Source organism: Arvicola amphibius, chromosome 6 (genome assembly GCF_903992535.2).
Source record: "Arvicola amphibius chromosome 6, mArvAmp1.2, whole genome shotgun sequence".
Lineage (NCBI taxonomy): Eukaryota > Metazoa > Chordata > Mammalia > Rodentia > Cricetidae > Arvicola > Arvicola amphibius.
The window spans coordinates 48,641,426-48,663,471 of record NC_052052.2 but is presented as its reverse complement, the minus strand read 5'-3'; the positions used below and the strand labels follow the sequence as shown (position 1 = coordinate 48,663,471).

At 39.5% G+C, this 22,046-nt stretch overlaps 1 protein-coding gene across 1 annotated transcript in view; it reads right to left on the bottom strand.

The window, feature by feature from the left end:
• Dock7 (dedicator of cytokinesis 7) overlaps window positions 1-22,046 on the bottom strand; it is a 187,348-nt gene that overhangs the window by 14,463 nt on the left and 150,839 nt on the right. The window contains exons 33-41 of the mRNA XM_038332904.1: window positions 20,588-20,684; window positions 19,392-19,488; window positions 16,989-17,123; window positions 16,087-16,239; window positions 13,344-13,502; window positions 12,343-12,443; window positions 10,998-11,190; window positions 9,990-10,133; window positions 7,735-7,866 (exon numbers count right to left, since the gene is read on the bottom strand). Of these exons, the coding sequence (XP_038188832.1) occupies window positions 7,735-7,866; window positions 9,990-10,133; window positions 10,998-11,190; window positions 12,343-12,443; window positions 13,344-13,502; window positions 16,087-16,239; window positions 16,989-17,123; window positions 19,392-19,488; window positions 20,588-20,684 (1,211 nt within the window). The remainder of the gene's footprint in view (window positions 1-7,734; window positions 7,867-9,989; window positions 10,134-10,997; window positions 11,191-12,342; window positions 12,444-13,343; window positions 13,503-16,086; window positions 16,240-16,988; window positions 17,124-19,391; window positions 19,489-20,587; window positions 20,685-22,046) is intronic.

Below are 22,046 nucleotides of genomic sequence, written 5' to 3'. Positions count from 1 at the left end.
ATTTTATTCAGTTATTTCATTTGAATTTAACATGAATATTAATTGATTCTTATAGTAAATGAAATGTCTGGATGAATTAAATAAACTTTTGTGAAAATTTTTATTAGAACCACCAATAATATACCTTGACACAAAGCAAGAAGACATTGCACAGAACATAAACAAAACATCCAAGATAACTATATACAAAATATATGATTAATTTTCAAGCCATGTCTCATACATAAATAATTCTCACTTCTTAAAACTAAAAATACTAGAATATTCTAGCTGTGTGGCTCAGGATGTTTCCAGTTTAAAATGTTATTCTAAATCTTTAATATTATTTAAAGACAGTAATTAGGACTTGCTTCCCTTAGCTAAACTTCCCAATTCTCAACCTTTGTATAATAAGGATACTTTTTTGCTTCCATTTTATTGATCTTTCTAGTGACATCCCAGAACAGACAGGACGCTGTGATGCGACCTGTTGGTGAAGGGACCCAGGAGCTCACTGTCTCACTAGTCTGGACTCTGGATCGGACTAGAACTTAACATACTTTTCATATTGATATCATTATGTTAGCTATTATTAATCCTCTCTAACAATAAAAATAAGACTTGCTCTTCAAAATAATAAAATATGAAATCAAATAATTACAGTATAAATTGGTATAAACTAATGGAGTAGTGTCAAGAATGAAAGGTTAATCTTGTTGAAGCCAAATCACAGTTAAGGCTCCAGTCATCCACAAGGCTCAAAAAAAAAAAGAGGGGACATTCCAGCAGACAGAGAAGAAAAGAAGCAGATCCTGTCATAAACTAGGATGCACGTGATGTGACGGAAAGCGTCCAATCGAGCACTGAATGCCTAAGGCACATAAGGCACTATGACCCACGAATTCACCCAAGGCAGAGAGGGATGTCTCGTCCAGCAGGTGACACCTGAGGGAAGAGGCACTAACTAGTCACATTATTTCTTGGGGGATTAGATTTCTTGGGGGAAGTTTACTGTAGCCAAAGGCTACAAGAGTGGGGTATTTGAGAAACAAGATGGAGAATAGTGTGGGTGGAGCAGAGATAATGAGAACAGGAGACAGGAGCATCAGAGAAACAACAAGGAGTTCCTGGACCGTGTGCGTGTGAGTGTGTACGCATGCGAGTATGTGTGTGGTGTAGAGGGTGAGGATAGACAGAGAAAGGCCAATAATCCGAGCAACCATATTCCAACTTAGAGCTCACTGACTGTATCCAGTTTATCAAAGCTTCATCTCCAGTGAAACACAGTCAACTAATTTTCTTTTCAGTTTTGATACTTGCTTTTGTTTTGAATTACTTTCCTTCAATTTATCACTCTTTCCTTTCCTGTTCAGAATTTATTCTGAAATTCACATCACTTCCACACTACACATAGCATATTCTTCCTAAGTATTTCACTCAGGGCTTTCTTGACTCTGTGGGTGATGAAGCTACGCACCAGCAAAGAAAATTAGCTCCCAAGTCAAACACATTTTACATCTGTTCTAGCTTTGTTTTCTTTACTATAGAAGAAACCTTCTGTTGGGTGGAGACTGCTTATCTTCATCCAGCGGTTCCCACTATGCTAGCTGATTTCCATACAGACACAGCAGTATCTTATACGGTGATCATCTCCTTTCCCTTCTGTTAGGTCTATTCTTCGTAAAGACCATTTATCAGATTCTTCTAGCCATGATTTCCACTTGGAAACATAATACATGGAGCATTTTATTAACCTAATTCTTTTTTGAGCGGACCGGAGAGGGGCACATGGGAATTGATCCTGGAGCTTTAGGCAAGCCCTCTACTAATGAATGACATCTCAGCCTTGTTTTCCTTTCTGTTTTCTATCTTGAGACAAGGCCTTGCTAAAGTTTCCAGGCTAGCCTCAAACTGTAACCCTCTTGCCCCCTCCTATGGAATAGCTGGGATTATAAGAATGCGCCACTGCACCTGGCTTATTAGCCTAACTCTTATGTTAAGATTTCAATAGGAACTGGGGGATAGTCCAGCATTCGCTAGAATTCATGAAGTCTATGGGTCTGACCCCATTGTATCAACAACCAAACCAACATATTTCAAGTGACAGTAATGGTAAAAACAATGACGTAAACACAGCAACAATAAAAAGTGATCTCCAGCAGTTTCTGAGTATTTACTATGTTGTAAACTCTCTATATGCATTATATTAACTTCCTTTTCATTTCTAGTTTTTGTAGCCTATGCTGGCTACCAGAATGCTGAAATTACAGGCACACAACAGTATGCCCAGCCTACATGTATTACATCAATATTTAGCAGAATTCTGTGATTAGTACCACTATTTTTTTAATCTTACAGATTAAAAAAAAAAAGAGCGTGAGAGAGTGGCAACCTTCCTATGATTACACTGTAGGAAGGGATGGAGCAGAAGTTAAACTCTGGCGTTGTTATGGGACACCCAAATCCAGGCTCCTACACAGTCAATACCAGAGTACAAACACCCGCACATGAGGACGACCTTCAGCTGTCGTCACTTCTCTGGTGACTTCTTAAACTCTTGTGAATTTCTCTGAGTAATTCAATTTATTTTTAACTTTTTTTCCCCTGGTTTTAAAACAGTGTTTCTTGTAATCCAGGATAGCCTGGAACTCCCTGTGTAGCCAAGACTAGCGTTGAACCCCATCTTCCTACCTCAGCCTCCTAGGTCCTGGGATTATAAATACGTCTGCTGAGTAACTGACTACAGGATTACCTCCTCTTCTCTGTTTTATCTTCCTTCATGTTACAGTGCCATCCTCTACCGTGTCTGTTTGTCTGTGTGTCTGTTTTGTTTTTGAGACAGGGTTTCTCTGTGTAACAGCCCTGGCTGTCCTGGAACTAGCTCTTGTAGACCAGACTGGCCTCAAACTCACAGAGATCTACCTGTCTCTGCCTCCCGAGTGCTGAGATCAAAGACGTGCTCCACCACCGCCTGGCCCTGTCATACCTGTTTTTTTACATTTTGCAGATCCTTCTTGTACAATCCAATGTAAAGATCAAGTAGTAGTTTAACAGACATACTTTTCTCAGATATAGCCTAGCCAGTTTCTTATCAGAAGTTAAATTATGACCATTACATATCCCCATCCCCCCAGAAGATGTCATATTCATTATCACCTACAGTTTGTTGACGTCAAAGCCAGCAGAGGAAGCAAAACAAAATGATTTGGCATGTTCTCACTAGATCCATCTTAAGGTCTACTACCAGGGAGGCACCAACTGCACAAAGCACTCCCTCCCACACCCTGCCCCCTCAGCCAAAATAGCACACGGTCCTGAGGTAAAGGCCCATGCATGCTTTATACCCATATTTCCTCTCTTCTTGTAAAGTGTCACACAACCCCCCTACTCAACTACCTCCAAGTATCTTATGTTCCATCCTCAGAGAGAGAGAAGGAAAAAGGGATAAAACCTTTCAGTATTCATTCATCTCCTCTCATTTTAATTGGCTGTTTCTAATTCTGCATTCATTTTATTTATTCGGATGAATTACAATATTTAACTCAACATTAGTGTAGAAGCCAAAACTGTATGTAGCCAGTGTTTCTGAGCACACAACAACCAAAGCTTTAACTGAAATTTATGATACTCATCCAATTACTCGTAATTATTCAGTAATAAGTTAAGGGAATCACTTCAGATGCCTTTATGTCAAAGGTTAGGGGACAGCTCTGTTTGGTAATACATCAAGAGTTATCCTTATAAGGTAACTTTATTTTCTCTAACAGTTCTGGATTCTAAAAGCTACATGGAATAGGATATGGTAATGTATTTAAATAAATAAGTTGTGATAATTTTTGAATAGAGGAAATGTCATGTAACTATTTTATCAATATTTGAAGTTTTTTTTTTTTTAAGTATGAGCTTCCAGAGGTGGATCGCATCAAACAGACTGATAACTATTTGGCAAACGAGCAAATGCATCTTTTAAAAATAAATGGATGTGCACAAAATGTGAAATGGTCATGACATTTCATACAGAAATGAAACATTTTCCTTTAAATATAATTTAAGCACACCATATGATTTATTTCCTATTATGCCAAGTACAACAAACAGGCTTTGGGGGAAAATGATAAATAATAATAAATATAAAAGCAAATAGCAAACAGATATGGAGGAACATAATGCAGTAGTCAGCACTGGCAGCTCTGGAGAGTTTGTCACAATGTATCATCTATTTATAAATACTTCAGTAAACTGCTAGATATTATGACAGGGTTTTCTTACACACACACACACACACACACACACACACACACACACACACACACACACACTCTTTGCCCCTCCAAAAAGCTTTGCAAAGTCACATAATTTCTCCGAATCAAGAACAGAATGTAAAATGAGGAATATTGGAGATTCAAGAAACCTTCTACAACATATAAGCTGTCCTTACTAGGTGCTGGTCCAATGAGAGCTGTATGAGAATACTAAGAAACTAGCTAAGAAAGTTTTAGGAAAAATGAAGAGCTGTCAGAGTCAAACAGGAAAAGATTCACAAGGTAGGAACTTACCACAATAGACAATAGTAAAAGTAGGGAGGAGGCCAGCAACCAGGGGCAAGAGAGAGAAAACAGAAAGCATTTTAATTAGGGGAATTTCAAAACATTTAAGCAGCAAATGGCAGCAAACACATTTTTAAAACACAAGCATCCACTTAAGTTTAACAAGGGATAGCAAAAAAACAAAAACCAAACAAACAAACAAACAAACAAAAAAAACACACGTGCAACAAGTTCAGATGCTATGAAGCTGAAGATCCATAAAGGCAGTGACAGGAATGCAGATGAGGAAATACGGTCTGTGCGACTTTTACCATGCAGTGACACGATGGGAGGATGGGGTTAATCTCAACCAGTGGAAAGAATATTGTCCAGGGGTCGATTTAGCATCAAGCAAACTTGTAAAAAACTGCTCAGAGGTTTTAATGTAGTCTTAATTTTATGTCTAGTTTTCAGTTAATTTTATTTCATGCTAGAATATCCATGAGGAACTTTATCCCTGGAAGACAGCCACGACAAGACTCTGCTTATGTCTAGATGAAGCCGCAAAATGAGAGATTCTATTTAAAAAAAAATAAGGGCATGCACATTTAATCTGGAGAATGGAGGTAGATGCACAAGTACCAGCTCATGAAAAGATAAGCAGAGGGTAAGTGCTTTTTCAGAAATAGAATGACATCCAGTAGTTACATTGGTCTCTACGGTTTTCTATTGGGTCCCCAAACAAGGACTGTAAAGGAACCAAACAGAGAAGCCTAACTATTCAGGCAACACAGGTCTAATGACAAGCTGAGAGGCAAAGTCAAAATCTTACCAACACACCTAGCCCAAATAGACCTTATTCACTATTAGGGCATAATTTATAGTATTCTCCCTTTACAGAAGGATGAAAAATTACTATAATTAGTTCTCCATGGTAATTTCAGATAAGATTTAGTTTATATTTAACTTTTCTAAATTTAACTACTATATAAAAGGAAGTACATGTAGTCTTTATTATATAGTAATAAACTATAAGAATATGAACCCAAATTAAATGTTACATTTTCTCAAAGTCTTTATCTGGCTTCCCCAACTAAATTTAAGTGACCAAAATGGATTTCTTTCCAGGAGTGAGGGTGGGGGTGGGCTATATACAGGGCAAAGTGACTCATGATCAAATTAAACACAATTTCTTCAATTCAAGATGCCTATTCTCTGCCCACATTTTAGTTATCACCAGAGTTGGCCTCCATCTTTACTGACAGGATGCCCAGTTTAACAGACAAATGACTTTTCTCTTCACATAGACATAGAAAACAGTATGTCCGCTAACAGATGACATCAAACAAAATACACTATTTTCTGTTTATACCTCTGAGCAATATCGTATAAATCGACCTCTGTAAATGAGTGAACAATGTGGTTAGAGGAGATCGTGTGTAAGTGTGGGTGAGAGAAATGCGCCGAAGGATAAAAACGAACTCAAGTGACAAGAGCGGCTCATTCACCAAAGAATCTCATTAGTGTAACGGCTTCCATGCACTGCCTCAACTCTAAAGCAAAAAGGTCTTAAAATAACTTACAGTATTTAACAAAATTTCTTTGGTTAATGAATTCAGTTGATAAGCAGACAGCAACAGAATGCCCACAGCTAGCACATGTGGGCAAAGCATTGGCATAAGAAATCTGGTCCAATCCATCTATTAGTGTCTTTAACTAACTAAAACATTACCTACCTCCCAGCCAGTACTCTGTGTAATAAAAAGTAAAAAAAAAAAAAAAAAAAAAAAAAAAAGGGCAAGTCATAAAAAACTGTTCAGAAGAAAAAAAGGCCAAAGGAAGTTCAGTTATATGGTACCATATCACAAATTCCTTACCACAGAGGATAACAAAATATTTCAAACAGCAAACATCCCTTCATTTAAGACAGACAGAAATTTTATAACCTATATGTTTAAAACTCAATATCCAAAATTTACCTTTGAAAAGACATTTTAAAAGTGAAAGTACTTTTTAAGTGGAAGGACACATTTCAGGGAACGAGGACCTAATCTACCGCCTGTTCTGTCTCTGTGTCTAACTCAGATCTCTAATTTCATTCCACTGAAATATCCAGGTTAAACAGGACATACACTGCAATTTTGCCAAATGCCAGGAACTCAATCAAATGGATGGAACTTTCTGGAAAACCACTAGCTCCAGACTGAACACATAATTTGCATCAAAGAGCTCTCAAGGCAGATGAAGTTCCTTGTATAGGTGCATAATTGATTATTTAAAAATACCTATTGTCATTATGAAACCTAAATAATCTTTTGCAACTTCAATATCTGATAAGATTACAATAACGTCTTGGCTTAACAGGAACAGCCTAGTCTACTTTCAGATTCTGTCAACTCATCTCTAACTGCTTGGCCACTGAGGTTGAGCTGGTAGACAGTGCAGCAGCTGCAGTGCTGCGTGCAGGAGGGGGTGGTCACTGCTCCACTGCCCAGCGAAGGGTGGAGCTGAGAGGGGGTGGTCACTGCTCCACCGCCCTGTGGAGGGCGGAGCTGAGAGGGAGGCAGATCACTGCAGGGGAGGAGGCCCAACAGGAAAATTTCAGTGCGCCAAAGACTCAGTCAGAAGGTGCCAGCCGCTAATTTCACTTTCTAAGGAAGTTTAATTTGATTCTAATTTTGGTGATAATGTAGCCTACACAGTGAAATAAAGTACTGAAATACTTTATAAATTACACAAGAACTTTTTTGTTCATTATTTTCATGTTAGAAATACACTACAGGTAACAGTGGAAATGTAGGAGAAACAAACATAGCCACAGCAGTAAAAGATACCAACATTTCATTAGAATTTCACATCACTCAACAAAAAGTTAATTTATACACAAAAACTTTTTGGCAACAAAGGAACAGATATTGATTTAAATATCAGGTCCATAATTATAATCTACAATGTATAAATAAAGTAATAAAGTAAGATCACGAAACATTGCTAGATAGTAATAATTCAAAAGTTGGGGGTGGGAGTCATTTGGGAAGTTTCTAATAGTCATAACCATTTTAGGTCAATTCACTCATTGTTTTGTTAATGAATCTGGGCTTAGCTATGAACCTTCTTTTAGCCCAAATAAAATGGTCATTTCATGGGATCTGGCTAGACAAGAGCACCAGGCAGTGTTAAGGTTTCTAGACTCCCCGGTAATAATAAAGCGAGAAGTCGGGACTGTTACCTGATGAACGATTTTGCTGAATGCTTCCTGAAGTTTACCATGGATTGTGGAGAGCTTCTTTGAATCCCGATTAGCTTCATGAATAGGAATGAGTACTTTGTAAACCTCATTAACTGCTTCGTACATGCCAGCCTACAGAAATAATGTCTGTGAGATGCTGCTTTCTTTTAGATCAATTAGAAGAGTCATGACAATTTGTAAATTCACTGTATTTTTTAAAAATAACATCACTGAAGCTTTTCCAAGATGTCTAATTTTTAATCGTATTAAAGCTTAAAAACCAATTTTATGTAATGTATCCTTTCATCTGGAAGGACTCAAGTGGGTATGTGTTTATAACTATATACATATGAATACTTACACTGGTGACTAACTTGACTTGGGTATCCTGTTCCTGGTTAGCCTATGATGACTCCACTAAGGTGAACGTGTGTGCATATGCACTCCTGAGAACCAGTTCAATTGTTACACTGGCCACAGATCCTCACTTCTCTTCCAGTCAGATAACCTGCGGCCTCTGGGAAAACCTAAATCATTTGCTTTTCGAAAATTGTAAGCTGGCACAGGAAGCTGCTTCCTAGAAACTCATGGAAAAGTCTTTAAACACTTTAAGGCAGTGTGAGGCTCTGAGCGCTCACACTGCTGCTGTGCTCTGGCCCGTAGCTGACTACACTGTAGTAGGTGGAGACAGCAGCTTTCCCACGGCTTCACAGCTCAGCAAACGTGCTTTCTGTAAGAGTGCGAGTCTTACACACTTCAGGACTGATCACAGGCAGACCTTGAAGCAATAATGTAGCTTCAATAGGGAAATAAATTTAGCATAAGTAAAATATTCTGCAAATTACCTTAGTAAGTTAACATTTTTAATTATATTAAAAAGAATTAATATATACTTAATATATTAATAACATGTGTTAGCAAAAGAATTTCTGCACAACAGACCACTAGTCTTTAATCTAAATGTAGTTCTTTGGATGACTGAAATTATATACATATACAGATACACAGATAAAATTCACTAAATTATTCTGTCAATAGCAAAAACGAAACAAAACAAACAACAAAACCTTGCCCCATGCCCCCCGCTAGTTCTCTTCAGTTTTAGGCTAGCATGGGATGGACATGTTCCTTAGAGATAGGACATTTTTGAAAGGACTGAAGTCTGGAAAATATTTTTAAGAGCTTGAAAATTATTATACTTAAATATATTGGTTCTAAGGACCAATAACACTAAAGATGGTAATGATGCCGGTGTGCTGGCACTGACTAAAGCAATGAGCACATACTCTCTCTCTCTCTCTCTCTCTCTCTGTGAACTGACTTACTCCTTCCTCATGCTAACCTGCGGTACAAATTACTATTAGATCTGTTCAACAGTCAAGGAAAGCAAGACATAAACAAACTGAACAACTTATACCTGAACTAATATGGCTGTTAAGTGTGGAGCGCAGACTGAACTTGATGCACTGAACAATACATTGCAGGACAGGCTCAAGGCCTAGAGAAGAAATCTAATTCCCAGGGAAGAAGAGCAGCTATGCACATCATTTAAGGCTTTGCCCTTGCCCTTCCATGAACCTTGTGGTCTCCTGAACCTTGGTGCTGGGACACTGAACACTAAGCAGTAAAATCAAAGGAAGCAGGGACTTGATCAAAGAGGCTCAAGGTCAGGCTATGTTCCTTCTATAAGCGTCCTGTCTGGGCTCCCTTGACAGCTTCAATCCTTCACATACAGACGGGAGGGAATGAAGACTGGCGTTATGCGTTATACAAACAGAACAGGCCGGTAAGGGATGCAGGACGCACTCTGACGGGCAAGAGCCAATCCTCCAAAACCTACCCAGGGAGGACAGCTCCACAAGCACAGCTCCATGTAAGGGAAAACCTCCAATTCCTCTGGCAGAAATGCTGCAAAGTCGTGATAGTCTACTCTTAACAGAACTTAAAAACCTCAAAGAAGTTTTATTTTCTTCTTTTTCGATTTAAAGGTTTCAGAAAATATTTTATAAACAAAGAAAATAACTGCTGCAGATTAACCCCGATTGGCCTGGTTCATAAACAAGCAAATGAAAATACTGGGGCAAGCCACATATGACGAAGATACAGAGAGCAGCAGTAACAGATCTGGATGGAGAGTTCTTAGACACATGGAGCGAATGCTCTCAGGAAAGGTAGTCCGCAAGGCAGAGAACACTGACATACACGTCATTTATGGATCAGGAAACTGCGGGGACAGAATAAACCAAGTCACCTACCATGGAGAAGGAAGCGGCGGCTTGTTCCAGTAACCCCACAAGCCCTGACTCAGTAAAGTACTTTCCGGAGCAAATACCTTCTTCGTCTGGAGACACCACATCATCTGAGACAGCAGATTCTTCTAATACATTAGATGAAATGTTCTAGGGAAAAATAATGAAAAAATTTTTGCAATGAATTACTTTCCTAGCATGAAAAATGTACATGGGGAAATAATTGATGGTTAGATTTAACTATTAACTAAAGTTAAAGAAAAGAAGCTGGGGTAAGCCCATTCTCAGCTGTGTGGGACCCTGGATTCAGCCCCGGTGCACACCTTCACAATGGGAAAGAGAAATCTCTACACCACGCTCTATTTTAAGATAATAAAATTACAACTGTTGCTAGATAACTTCCCCAAAAAACCATGTGGGAAAGACTGACTTCTGACCTCCACAGGCAGTGTGTCGTGGCATATCGTGAATGAACACACTCTCTCTCTCTATTTGTGAGAAAGAAAATAAGCAGCTCGTGCTCATCAGCTGAGAGCACCTGGCTCTCCCAGAGGACCTAGGACTGAAGCTCTAATTTGAGCACCCAGTTAAAAACCAAGTCCTCGGGTGGTGCTGGTGCACACCTTTAATCTCAGCACTCAGGAGGCAGAAGCAGGTGGATCTCCAAGCTGGGAGGCAGATCTCTGAGTTCGAGGCCAGCCTGGTCTATGGAGTAAGTTCCAGGTTAGTCAGGGCTACATAGAGAAACACTGTCTTGAAAAAATAAATAAATAAAAACTAAGTCCTCTTTAATAGGCTGGAGATGCAGCCCAGTGGTGGAGTGCACGCCTGGTACCATGAAGCTCTGACTAAATTCTCAGAAAAGACACAGAACAAGAGGATGGGTAACAGCGCACCGCTCATGCACTGTGCTGGCCACTAACCTACCTCCTGTTTTCCTTACAAACTCAAGGAGTCCACAGGACCAGGTTAAAGGATTTACCTTGATCTCACACACATACAACAAATTCCTACCTGGAATGTTACACAGCCAACAGGAAGATATTTCCGGTCCTCCAGCATGCTCAGATATTCAGCGACCAGTGCTGCTGAGTGGACCAGACACTGGGCGGCTTCAGCATGATTGCTTCGTTCAGAGTGTTTTCCAGCCATGTTCTGAAGCCAGGTCAGTCGCAGGTCTGGAGAGGTCTGGTAGCCCTTGGCAATTCTAATCAGAACAGAAATGCTTCTCAGACTGGGTGGGAGTTCAGAGAGTCATGCTGAGTTTACCAGACAGGCTCCTGCTACGGCACAAACCTGCCACAGGAAGTGTTTAAGTGGCTGGAAATGTCACAGAATATGGAAAGAATCACTGTGACACCTAAAATGGGCACTACTGCTTTGGGCTGGGGTAAAGAGACATGCTACATTAAAACTTGGCTGCTCAGAAAACTATCATATTTAAATTAGAAAATATAAAATAAGATATTTTTACATAATATATACGGAAAATTAGAAGATATATAAGGTAGTTCCATCACATCATCTTTGTCTGAAGAGAATGCTTTTGTGTGTGTGTCTTATGATGGGTAAAACTGTGAAAAAGAGGGCCACATAGAAAGGAAAATCCTGGTTTTGCTGCTGTGTCTATCAAGATACAATGAGAATAACAAGATTCTCAAAATCTATACCTAGAAACACTATTTTTAAACAATCATAATTTGAAACTATGACAATTTGTATTACATTAAACATTCACATACTGTGTTTTCTGAAAAGATTGTTTTTTATATTTAAAATGTGGGTTTGGGGATTTTCTAAGAAGTTCAAGATCTAAGACACCCAATTTATTTATTAAAAGTTCTTTCTTTCTTTAGACAAGCATTCTGTACTTCTGAGGCTCTACCTTTAATCCCTTGTACCGCAAAATCATAACATACAAGCAAACTGAAGTCAGTTTTTAACTTTTACTTTATGTGTATGGGTGTTTTGCCTTCATGTATGTCTATACTCTGCAGCTGTAGATGGTTCTGATCTGTCACATGGGTGCTGGAAACTGAACCTGAGTCCTTTGGAAGAGTAACAAGTATTCTCAACTGTTGAAGCATCTCTCCAGTCCAAATAAAACAGTTTAAGAGCAGTGACAGAAAATATTTAAAAGCTGCCTCAAAACAAAACAAACACACATACACATGGTCACAGACATACATGCAGGCAAAATACCTACATACATACATAAAAAAGTAAAACTGCACTTGACCATTTAATTAACATTAGAAGGTCACTTCAATAATTTTTGCATATTTGTTCTTGTCAACCATTTCACAGGTGACTTATTAATCCCATATCAGAAAGAATGAGTGAGTCACATGAAGGCTACCTGTACATGAGATCAATCAGCATTTCGGGATCCTCCTGGTGTTCCTTCATTTTAACAGTGTCAGAAAGGATCATATGGAGATTAAAAACCAGATCTTGGACCTGTGGTAAAGATCATATGAAAAGTTCTTTTGTTACTCATTAATTTTGTCACTGATTAAATGAGTTTGTGAGCCACTTCAGAGAAGCTTCTAGAATTTGAAAAACAAGTTATAGTGAGATCATGGGTGTGACGAAGGGAGGGCATGCGCTCTGCGTTCTGCAGTAGACTAGACTTTCCCACTGCACGTGGTGCTGTGAGCAGGGGCTGAGGCAGGGAAACGAGGACCGCGAGAACACGAGGAAACTCCCTCACTGTCTGACAGGGTAGCTGGGTAAAACTGGTTTTATTAAAGGCAGACTAGCACTGGACTAACAGGCAGGAGTGTGTCATCACTGTCTAGTCTGCCTGAGTCCACTGTCCTGTTACAAATGAACAGAATTAAATGGCAACCATATGAACAATTTTAAAAACAAGGGTCTGTGGAGATGGTTCAATAGGAACAGTGCTCTCCACACAAGCACGAGAACTTGAGCTTGTCCCCAGCACAACAACACAGGCGTGGTGACTGGCATAATTCCAGTACAGAGGGAGGTAAACACAAGAGGATCGTTGTGCCACACTGGTCAGTCATCCTAGCCAAACTAGTAAGTTCCAGGTTCAGAGAGCTAACATCGAATCTTGACCTTTGGAGCTTCCCATATGAGCTTCCCATATATGAACACATATATGTACACAGACACAGATCACTTACCCATGTGTGCATGCATGTGCTTGCGCGAGCGCACACGTGCACGCACAAACACACACACACACGAAAGACAGTTTTATGAAACAGTCTTCTCTAGGTTACCGTGGAAAGTAGTACAATACTCCAGTAAAAACCACTATTTAAGAACCTGGAAAGTACCTATTCAGCAGTTTTATTGCAAATTAATAATATAGATAGTAGCATTTCTCACCTGATCAGGAAATGTTGTTTCCCTCAACTCTAGATCTTCTTCAGCATATGTCAAAATAGTTTTTAGAGAGCGTCTTAAGAATTCTTCATTAAAATTCTGAGACGTACCCACCAAAGAGGACAGTGACATTGTTACTTGCATTTTTACTCTGGCAAAGTTCTGTGGAAGGGAAATTGTTTATATATCAAGCATCTGGTGAAAAACATCTAAAAAATTCCAAAGGAAAGATGCTTTAAAGTAATGAAATCTAAAATCTATGCATTAAAATATGAATTTGAAAAGGACACAACAGACTCCCAGGTAACTAGTCAGATTCTCTCCTACAGTCTTCCTTTGTTTCACCCAGAGATGGTCCCTCTTGGGAACCTTCTTGCCATGCTGGCCAGGAATCACATATGTGATTTTCACTCTCCTTCCCGCCTGCAAATTCCAATTCCCTAGTCTTACCCTCAGCTTCGTAGCAGACCACTTGCTATGGCCCCTCCTTCCTGTCTGTGCCACTTCTAGGGAGCTAAGAAGATTCTCTCTACAGCCTTCCTTCCTAGCCCCTCCCTGTCTCATCCACCAGCACCACAGACACTCTCTTTCTAGAAACCCACGGTGACCAGGTTATCAGTTCCTCTGGGGAATCAGATCCTTGTGGCAGACCGGCTTTCCTCCCTCCTACGGACCTTCTCAGCACCCCCACATTCTGGCCCATCCCAACTCCTGTGTGTCAGCTCCCATAACCTAGAAACAAGTTCTCCTTGGGAGCTCCAGTGGTCACACATAAGGTGCTCAGAAGCACCTCTACCAGGCAGCCCACAAGTGCCACTTGCTCTTAAGATCCAGAGGGCAACAGAAACCAAGGAACAGAAAATCTACCCAACAACAACAAAAGACCAGATGCCAACATCTAGAATTACAGTCATCACAAACCCAGGTGCCTAGATGCCAACGTAAAAACACAAACAATAGTCAGGACAATGCATCTCCACTTGCAGCCCGGGAAGCCTACAATAGGCCCCGGTGTTCCAACATAGCTGAAGCACAAGACAAAGACTTCCAAATAGCTATTATGAATATAATCAAGGACTTTAAGAGGATATGAATCCACTAAGGAAACATATCCTCTATGAAAACACAAACGGTGGAATAAAATGAAGAAAATAGTTCAAGACAGGAAAGTAGAAATGGAGTCCATAAAGAAAACCTAAATTGAGGTAAAATTAGAAATGAAAAATTCAGTAACTTGAACAGGAAACTGAGAACATAATACAAGTATATGCTCTACCACTAAATTATGTTCTCACCACCATATTCATAGTCTAAGAGGGACAAGAAATAAATTTAACTCTAGCTTACTTCACTAGGTCCATGCTATGACAAAATCCTAGTTTTCAGTGAACTGCATTCTTGTGCAGTGATATTTTTAAGAGTTTACATTTTATCTTCTTTTTTTCATAGTATAAACTCATTGCTGCTCCATTATTCCCTACTATGAAACCACTCTTAATCCAAGTCTGACAGTTCTCTACTTCCCACTTGTGGTATCTACGGTACTGGTCACCTTCTCCCTGGAATCTCTGGCTTTACCTTCAGTGGCACTGCTTTCTACAGGTTTCCCGGTCTTTGTGTAGAGCTAGGGACAGTTTAGGGCCTCTGCACAGCACAGGAAGTCAAGTGCTCCTACACTAAGCTATGTTCCCTGCTCATCTTATTCTTTTTTTTTTTTTTTTTGACTTTTTTCTGTCTTCTTTGTCTGCTATCTATTTTAAATCAAAATTGTGATGTTTAGTGTTAATTTTTAACTCAATAAACTCTAGAATCGCACAGGAGATGAGCCTTCAGGTATATTTGTGAGGGATGGTCTTGATCAATCTTAGCTTTTAAGAATGTTTGCCAGGATTCTCTTGATTACACTGATGTGGGAAAATTTGTTTTTAATTGTAGGTTAATCTATTCTCAGAGCAAAGGACCCTGAAGTACATAAACATAAACAGAGAGAGAACAGAACAGTGGCCTGCATTTATCTCTGTCTGAAGAGACCAGCTGCTCTATGCCCTTGATGCCTTGGCTTCCCAGCCACGGTGAATTGCTCCTTGAACTATGAGTGAATACAAACCCATTCTCCCTTCAGCTGCTTCTGTCAGGGTTTTTACCAGACAACAGGAAAAGAAACTAAAACACCAATGTCAAAAATTTCTTCCCATGTGGTAAGTACTAAAGAACAGCCTTTCCTTTATGAACGCATGAGCTTGTAGAGCTCTGGACCGCTCTATTTCACTCAACAGTTCCATCCGGGTGGCGCACAGACAGCCTGAAGTTAGTATGGCCAGTGCACCTTGTTTTCTCATTGACTTCCTCAAACCAAAAATCTGGAGACCAGCCCATGCTCACTCTCCAGCCCTGCTGCCCACTAAACTGCCTGTTTCTCTCCTAAAGACTCTACTCTTGTCAACAGCCTTGTCATTCTGCTCTAAGTCACTGTAGTTAAATTTTAGGGACTTTAAAAACTAAATGCAATCTGTAAAGTTACTAGAATCTTTTCTTCTGGGTGATGAGAACCTGGCACCTAATAAAAATGTGGCAATGTGAGTTGTATTGCCAAACACACACCACACACATACATGCACATATGCATACACACACATTTGTAAGACATCCACATGATGGGAAATAAAGACATTCTAAGTTCTTAATACCTGTCTATTAAAGCTGCATTTCATTACGAACCCAGACAATTTTCATGGCAGACACTTACATTCCCAATCTCAAAGTTCTGCCTCATGAGTAGGTAAAGAGAGGCACTGGCATGGGACCGTATGGTACTGATGCTACTGCTGCAATGTCGGAGAAGCCGGAGGCACAAATCAGCACACTGCTCTGTCTCTTCCTCAAACAGGAGCTCAGGAAACTGGAAGATTTTAATACAGAGATGGATTAATATAGCCTGACTTGGGAGTCTGGTTGGTTGGTCGAGAAATTAAAAAGAATGGTTAAGAGACTATTACATTAATTAAGGTCAACAGTGCACACCACAGTCAGCTTGGGCTAAAATACTGGGGATGTCACTTGTTAGGTACCAGTGTGACCCTGGGAATAATATTATCTAAATTGTTGTGAGGCCTCAGGGCAGTACTGGGAACACAGCATGAACATATAAGAGCTCAACATAAATAAATAAATACAAATGCACATTTTGGAGGGAGGGGCAGACAGCAAGCAAACCTCTGAGGCAGCAGAACACGGAGCCACCTTTAAACAGCAAAGGGTGTGGAAATGCACTAACTTCTCAGTGAACGAGGTGAAAAGGAAGACACGTGTGGGGGGATAGAGCTTAGTGAAAGGGTGTTTGCATCACATGTGCGAGGACCCAGGCTCAATTTTCAAAACCACAACACCCAGATTTCAGGCTCTTCTCCAAACAAGATCTTAAGATTTTTAAAATTTTGAGACAAGAACCTGATTACCGATAATTCAGATCAAGTTCTGAAGACAGAAGCAGAGACAGAGGATCAGGGTAAACACATAAAGTTTTTAAAAACACATTAAGTGTTTAAAATTAATTTATAATATATTGACCAGTGAGTGTGGCAAATGACCTTAGGCAGTGTTGAAGAAGAAAGTCAAGTCACATAAGACCACAGGCACAAGATCGCCCACCTTGGAGACCAGGGCTCTCTGCGTGGCAAAGCAGTGCCGCAGATACACTGCGCTTTGGTTGCAGGCCATGCTCTGCAGCAGCACCTTCAGCACCCCACCCAGAATGCTCTCCTTGGATTCCGTTACAGAAACAGTCTGCAATGTGAACACAAACACATTAAGCAGGCATGCACCTATAATGTGGGTAGGTAAGTAAAATACGTATAAAAATTCAAACATTTACAAGAAAGGGAAATGGTAAAGGCCAGGAGGACTTCAAGAGAAGATGCTGAGCAGTATTTGGATGGAAGAAAAAAAAAAGGAGTAAAAGGGCCACAGAGACTTTTAAGTTGGGTGCTGGAGTGGGGATTATAGACATAATGGCAAGAAAACATGAGGTACGTTCTAGGAAAATTTATAAATAAACTTGGGCATCTAACTTGAGGTACATGCAGAAGATGAGCTAAAATACTAGAGTCAGTGCCCATGGCAGATGACACTGGTTTCATATAAAAAATCATTTCCTTTCTTTCTTCCTTTTAAGATCTAGAAGCCTGGCTTTTGTCTGAGACTTGGAATTAAGCTCAAAAGAAACGTGAATTAAAGAGAAGCTGTGTTTCTACACTTAGAAACCCAAGTCTCTTCTAGTCAGTGAAAGACAGTGTAGTGAGGAGCGAAGCCTGAGCAAGCATCGTGCATAATCCATCTTGGAAATACTATTTCTGTTCATACTATTTTTTCTAGTAGTTTATACCTAGTCCAACTAACAGAGCACCAAAATAAAAAGTATATTTTGTTTGTGCTTTAATAGTAAAGCTTGCCTGACAATCAGAGTGTGGAGCTAGCCACTAGTTAGCCATAGAGGCCAGGCAGGGGTGGCGCACACCTTTATCTCTAGCACTACGGAAGTGGACACAAGAAGGGACCTGACTGGGTAGAGAGGAGGCAGGAGCTCACGCCATCAGGACACCCCATTTGGTCTGAGGATTTTGTAGAGATACGAACTAGTGGCTGGATGCTCTGCTTCCCTGATCTTTCAGCTTTCACCCCCAATATCGGACTCCAGGTTTTTACTATTAAGACCAATTATATTTATGCTACATCTGGCCATATGTGGCTAACATCTGGCATCAATGTGGTGCAATTAAAATTCACGCAACAAAAAGTCTCTTAAAATCTAAAGAATTTCGCATTTTGGTCATTAAACAATCAAGAAATACAGACTTTAAAAAGCCATTTATTATTAATTTGTGCATATTGTGTGTCTGCTTGTACAGTGGAGGTGTACACAGGTCAGAAGAGGGTGCTGATTGTCTTCTACCACTCCGTGACTATTCTCTCGCAACCCTGGGCTTATATTCTTGGCTAGGCTGAAAGTCAGCAAGCCTCAGTGATCCTCTTGTCTCCATGTCCTTGGAACTGAGGTTACAGGTATGTGCTAGACATAGGGTTGTCATGTGGTGCTGGGAATTTGGTCTGCAGTCTTTGTGCTGCACATCAAGTGCTCTTACCACTGAATATCTCTCCAGCCTCAAGAAATACTGAAATTTTTATGTTTTAAAATTTTCAGTCAGGGTAAGTCAGTGAAACATAAGAAATATAATCTCAAGGAAATGAAAAGAACAGGCTATGAAGAAAATACAGAACATTATGAAGTAGTAGCCATTATAAGAGCACTGAATTAAGAATGCGACAACGTGATGGTCCAGGAAGACAACACAAGAAACCGGTGACACATTTACTAAAGCAGCTGGGGCATCCTGGGAATAGATTCACATCTGGTTCTTCAACTTACTTCCTATGTGACCATGGGACACTGCTTAACCATCTCTGTGGCCAACTACTGCTATCTACAAGATGGGGACAATGGTAGTTTCCATTCCCTGTTTCTTATAAAAACCAAGTAAGTTAAAACTTATGAAGTGCTTACTTAGTACATTGCTTGAAAAACTCCATAAATGGGGCCGGTCACTAACAGGGTAATAAGGTCTAGAAAGCTACTGATAAGGCAGTTTGTATTTATGTAAAATTACCAAGTAGAGAAATTACACATAAAAACGCTAAACCACTGCTTAATATACAGAAGACACAGAATAAACCTAGCATAGCTCTGTGTTGCATGTTAAATATATTCCAGCGGGACACCCCAATATAAATACACAGTGGTTACTGGAAACACAAGAGCAAGCCAAAGACTTTTTCTTTTTTTTGTTCAAAAGCAAAGGACAAAGAGATGTAGATTTTACAAGCACCTTCAAATAAACATTTACAAACTATGGAAAGAAATAAAATTTACAACTAGAAAATTACTGACTACTCAGAACTATCTATAACTATTAATGCCCAAGCATCCTTATAAGGGTCACACTGATTCTAATCTCTGCCTGCCGAGTCTCTGCTTACACTCCCCTTCCCTGTCCTTACCTGAACGATGATCTCTAATGTGTCTAAGATGATGAGATTCGCTTCAGTAGCTAGGTTTCCATCAATCAGTGCTTCATGCTCTATCTCTGCTCTTGACCTAATACAAAATATTGTAAGAAATTTTACTTATCTTTCAAAAAGCCAGAAGTAAAAAATGACTTAGATTCATTAAAACAAAAACCTTGAAAGCATGAACTTTGCTTGAACAAAAACATAAAAAAGGAAGAAAAAGGCAGTAATTCATGTATTAAAATGTTTTGTTTCCCTACATCTTGTTGACTGTATAGTAACATATACCTCTCTCCCTCTTTTTCTGACTCTCTCTGTCTCTCCTCCCCACCACAGACAGGTTCTCACCGTGTAGCCCTACTGGCCTGGAACATTTATGTAGACCAGGCTGGTCATGAATTCAGAGATTCACCTGCCCCTGCCTCCCTAGTGCCACCATGTCCAGCAATATCTACATCTGTCCCCAACAACACAGTGCCACTAAAGGCATACGCATTTGTTTTGCAAAAAACTTTTTTTTTTACAGCCACTGGCTCAGACACTAGGTGGTGCTAATATATACTACTGTGGTATGTAAAGCAACATTCAAAAGTATTTATCTTCAATTCCAAACATTTTCAATGTATTTAGTAAATAAAAGCACTCGATTATTCTAAGATTTTATCTATTTTCTGCTTAACTATTCATACAAATATTCTCAAAAGGTAATTTAACTCTTTATTAATTTTTAGTTTTTCAGGACAGGGTATCTCTTTGTAGCATTGGCTGTCTTGGAATTCACTTTGTAGACCAGACTGGCCTCAAACTCACAGAGATCCACCTGCCTCTGCTCCTTGAGGGCTGGGATTAAAGGTATGCACCACCACCAGTGATTTAACTCTTAAACAAGACAGGCTGGGGTCAAACAATTTGATGCTGAAATCAGTTGCCAAATGTCTTTTCCACAGAAAATGAGTTGGGTAAAATAGTTTTGCTGTATTTACTTATAAATGAGTCTTTAACTATGCAATGTATTTTACTATAACATAAAATTATTTTCTCAAATAGTTTTAAAACTAAAACTTAAGATAAATATTTATCTTCTAAGATATAAATAACTAACAGAAATAAAAAGCTACAATGACTTGCTTTCTTTTTGCATTTAAAATATGGCTAGCCCATGAGAACAGATTAGAAGGTCATATTACTTATCGAGCTTCTCTGTGTTCTGGCGCCAGTGAGTCATGTCCTTTCTCCACCGCAGGTTTTCTTGGCTCCCAAAGGCACTTCCAGATGGGCTCCTCTCTGTGAAAGCAAAGTCAAAATGGTATTTCAGATGGAACACATGTACATATATTTGAAAACATACAATAAATAGTGTATATCTTTAATTTTATAAAATCATTCTTTTTTTAAAAAAAGATTTATTTCTTTATTATATACAGTGTTCTGCCTGCATGTGTACCTACACCCCAGAAGAGGGCACCGGATCTCATTATAGATGGTAGTGAGCCACCGTGTAGTTGTTGGGAATGGAACTCAGGACCTCTGGAAGAACAGTCAGTGTTCTTAATGGCCGAACCTACTCTCCAGCCCTATAAAATCATTTTTTTCAGTACAAGTGGAAGAAATGAACCGTGGTATTTTCAGTTAAAAGCTTTCACAATAATTAAGGAGAAACTATTTCCTATACAGGTTGTTTTTTGGTAAAACCCAATCTCTTAAGTAAGCAAAGAAAGGACCTAACATGAGCTCTATTCTAAGGCTAAAAGAAATGGCCCAATTTCCTTGAGCGTACTGAGATGTGTGGAGTTATTCTACTCTCTGCTCTCCCTGTGTGCATGGGTAGTCAGAATAGTCTCACCATACAGGATCCTGATTAAAGACTCATACAATGGCTCCTGAAACTTTTATCTGATTGGTCTGCTCATAAACTTCCACTGGGTAAGCACTCACTTACCACCTCTTCAAAAAACCTTTTCCCAACCTCCAAGATATTTTTGCCTAAGTACTTGCTTTGCTTTTGCTCACAACATTGATTGTCAATTTTTAATGAGAAAGGGTCTCACTCTAGCCATGCTGGCGTGAAATGCACTATACAGTCAAAGCTGGTCATGAATTTAATATAATCCTCCTGCCTCAGCCTCCCAAGTGCTGGGACAGATGTGAACCACCACACAGGACTCCATAGCATATATTCAAACAAGAGCACGTTACTTGACAAAAGTGATGTTTGTTTTGTTCTGCATTTCATAATAAAGTATCTGGAATACAGTGAGTGCACAGGAAGTTTGTGTCCGTAACAAAACATAATAAAGCCTGGGAAGATGGACTTATGATTACAGTGTTTGCAGTGCAAGCAAGGAAACAGGAATTCAGATTCCCAGAACCCACACACATGTGAGGCAGATGTGGTAGTCTGCTTGTAATTTCAATTTTGGAGGTCAGAGACAGGGAACCCTCGGAGCAACTTGGCTAGCAAGATGGTCATACTGAAGCACTTTGGGTTAACTAAAAGACCTTCCCTTAAAGAATAAGGAGGGATGACTGAGGGAATTGTCACATCAGCCTTAGGGTTCACACAGGCATGCATATGCATGCACATACACAACCTAAACAGAAGCACATATATACAAACATATAAATATATATACACCACATAGATAT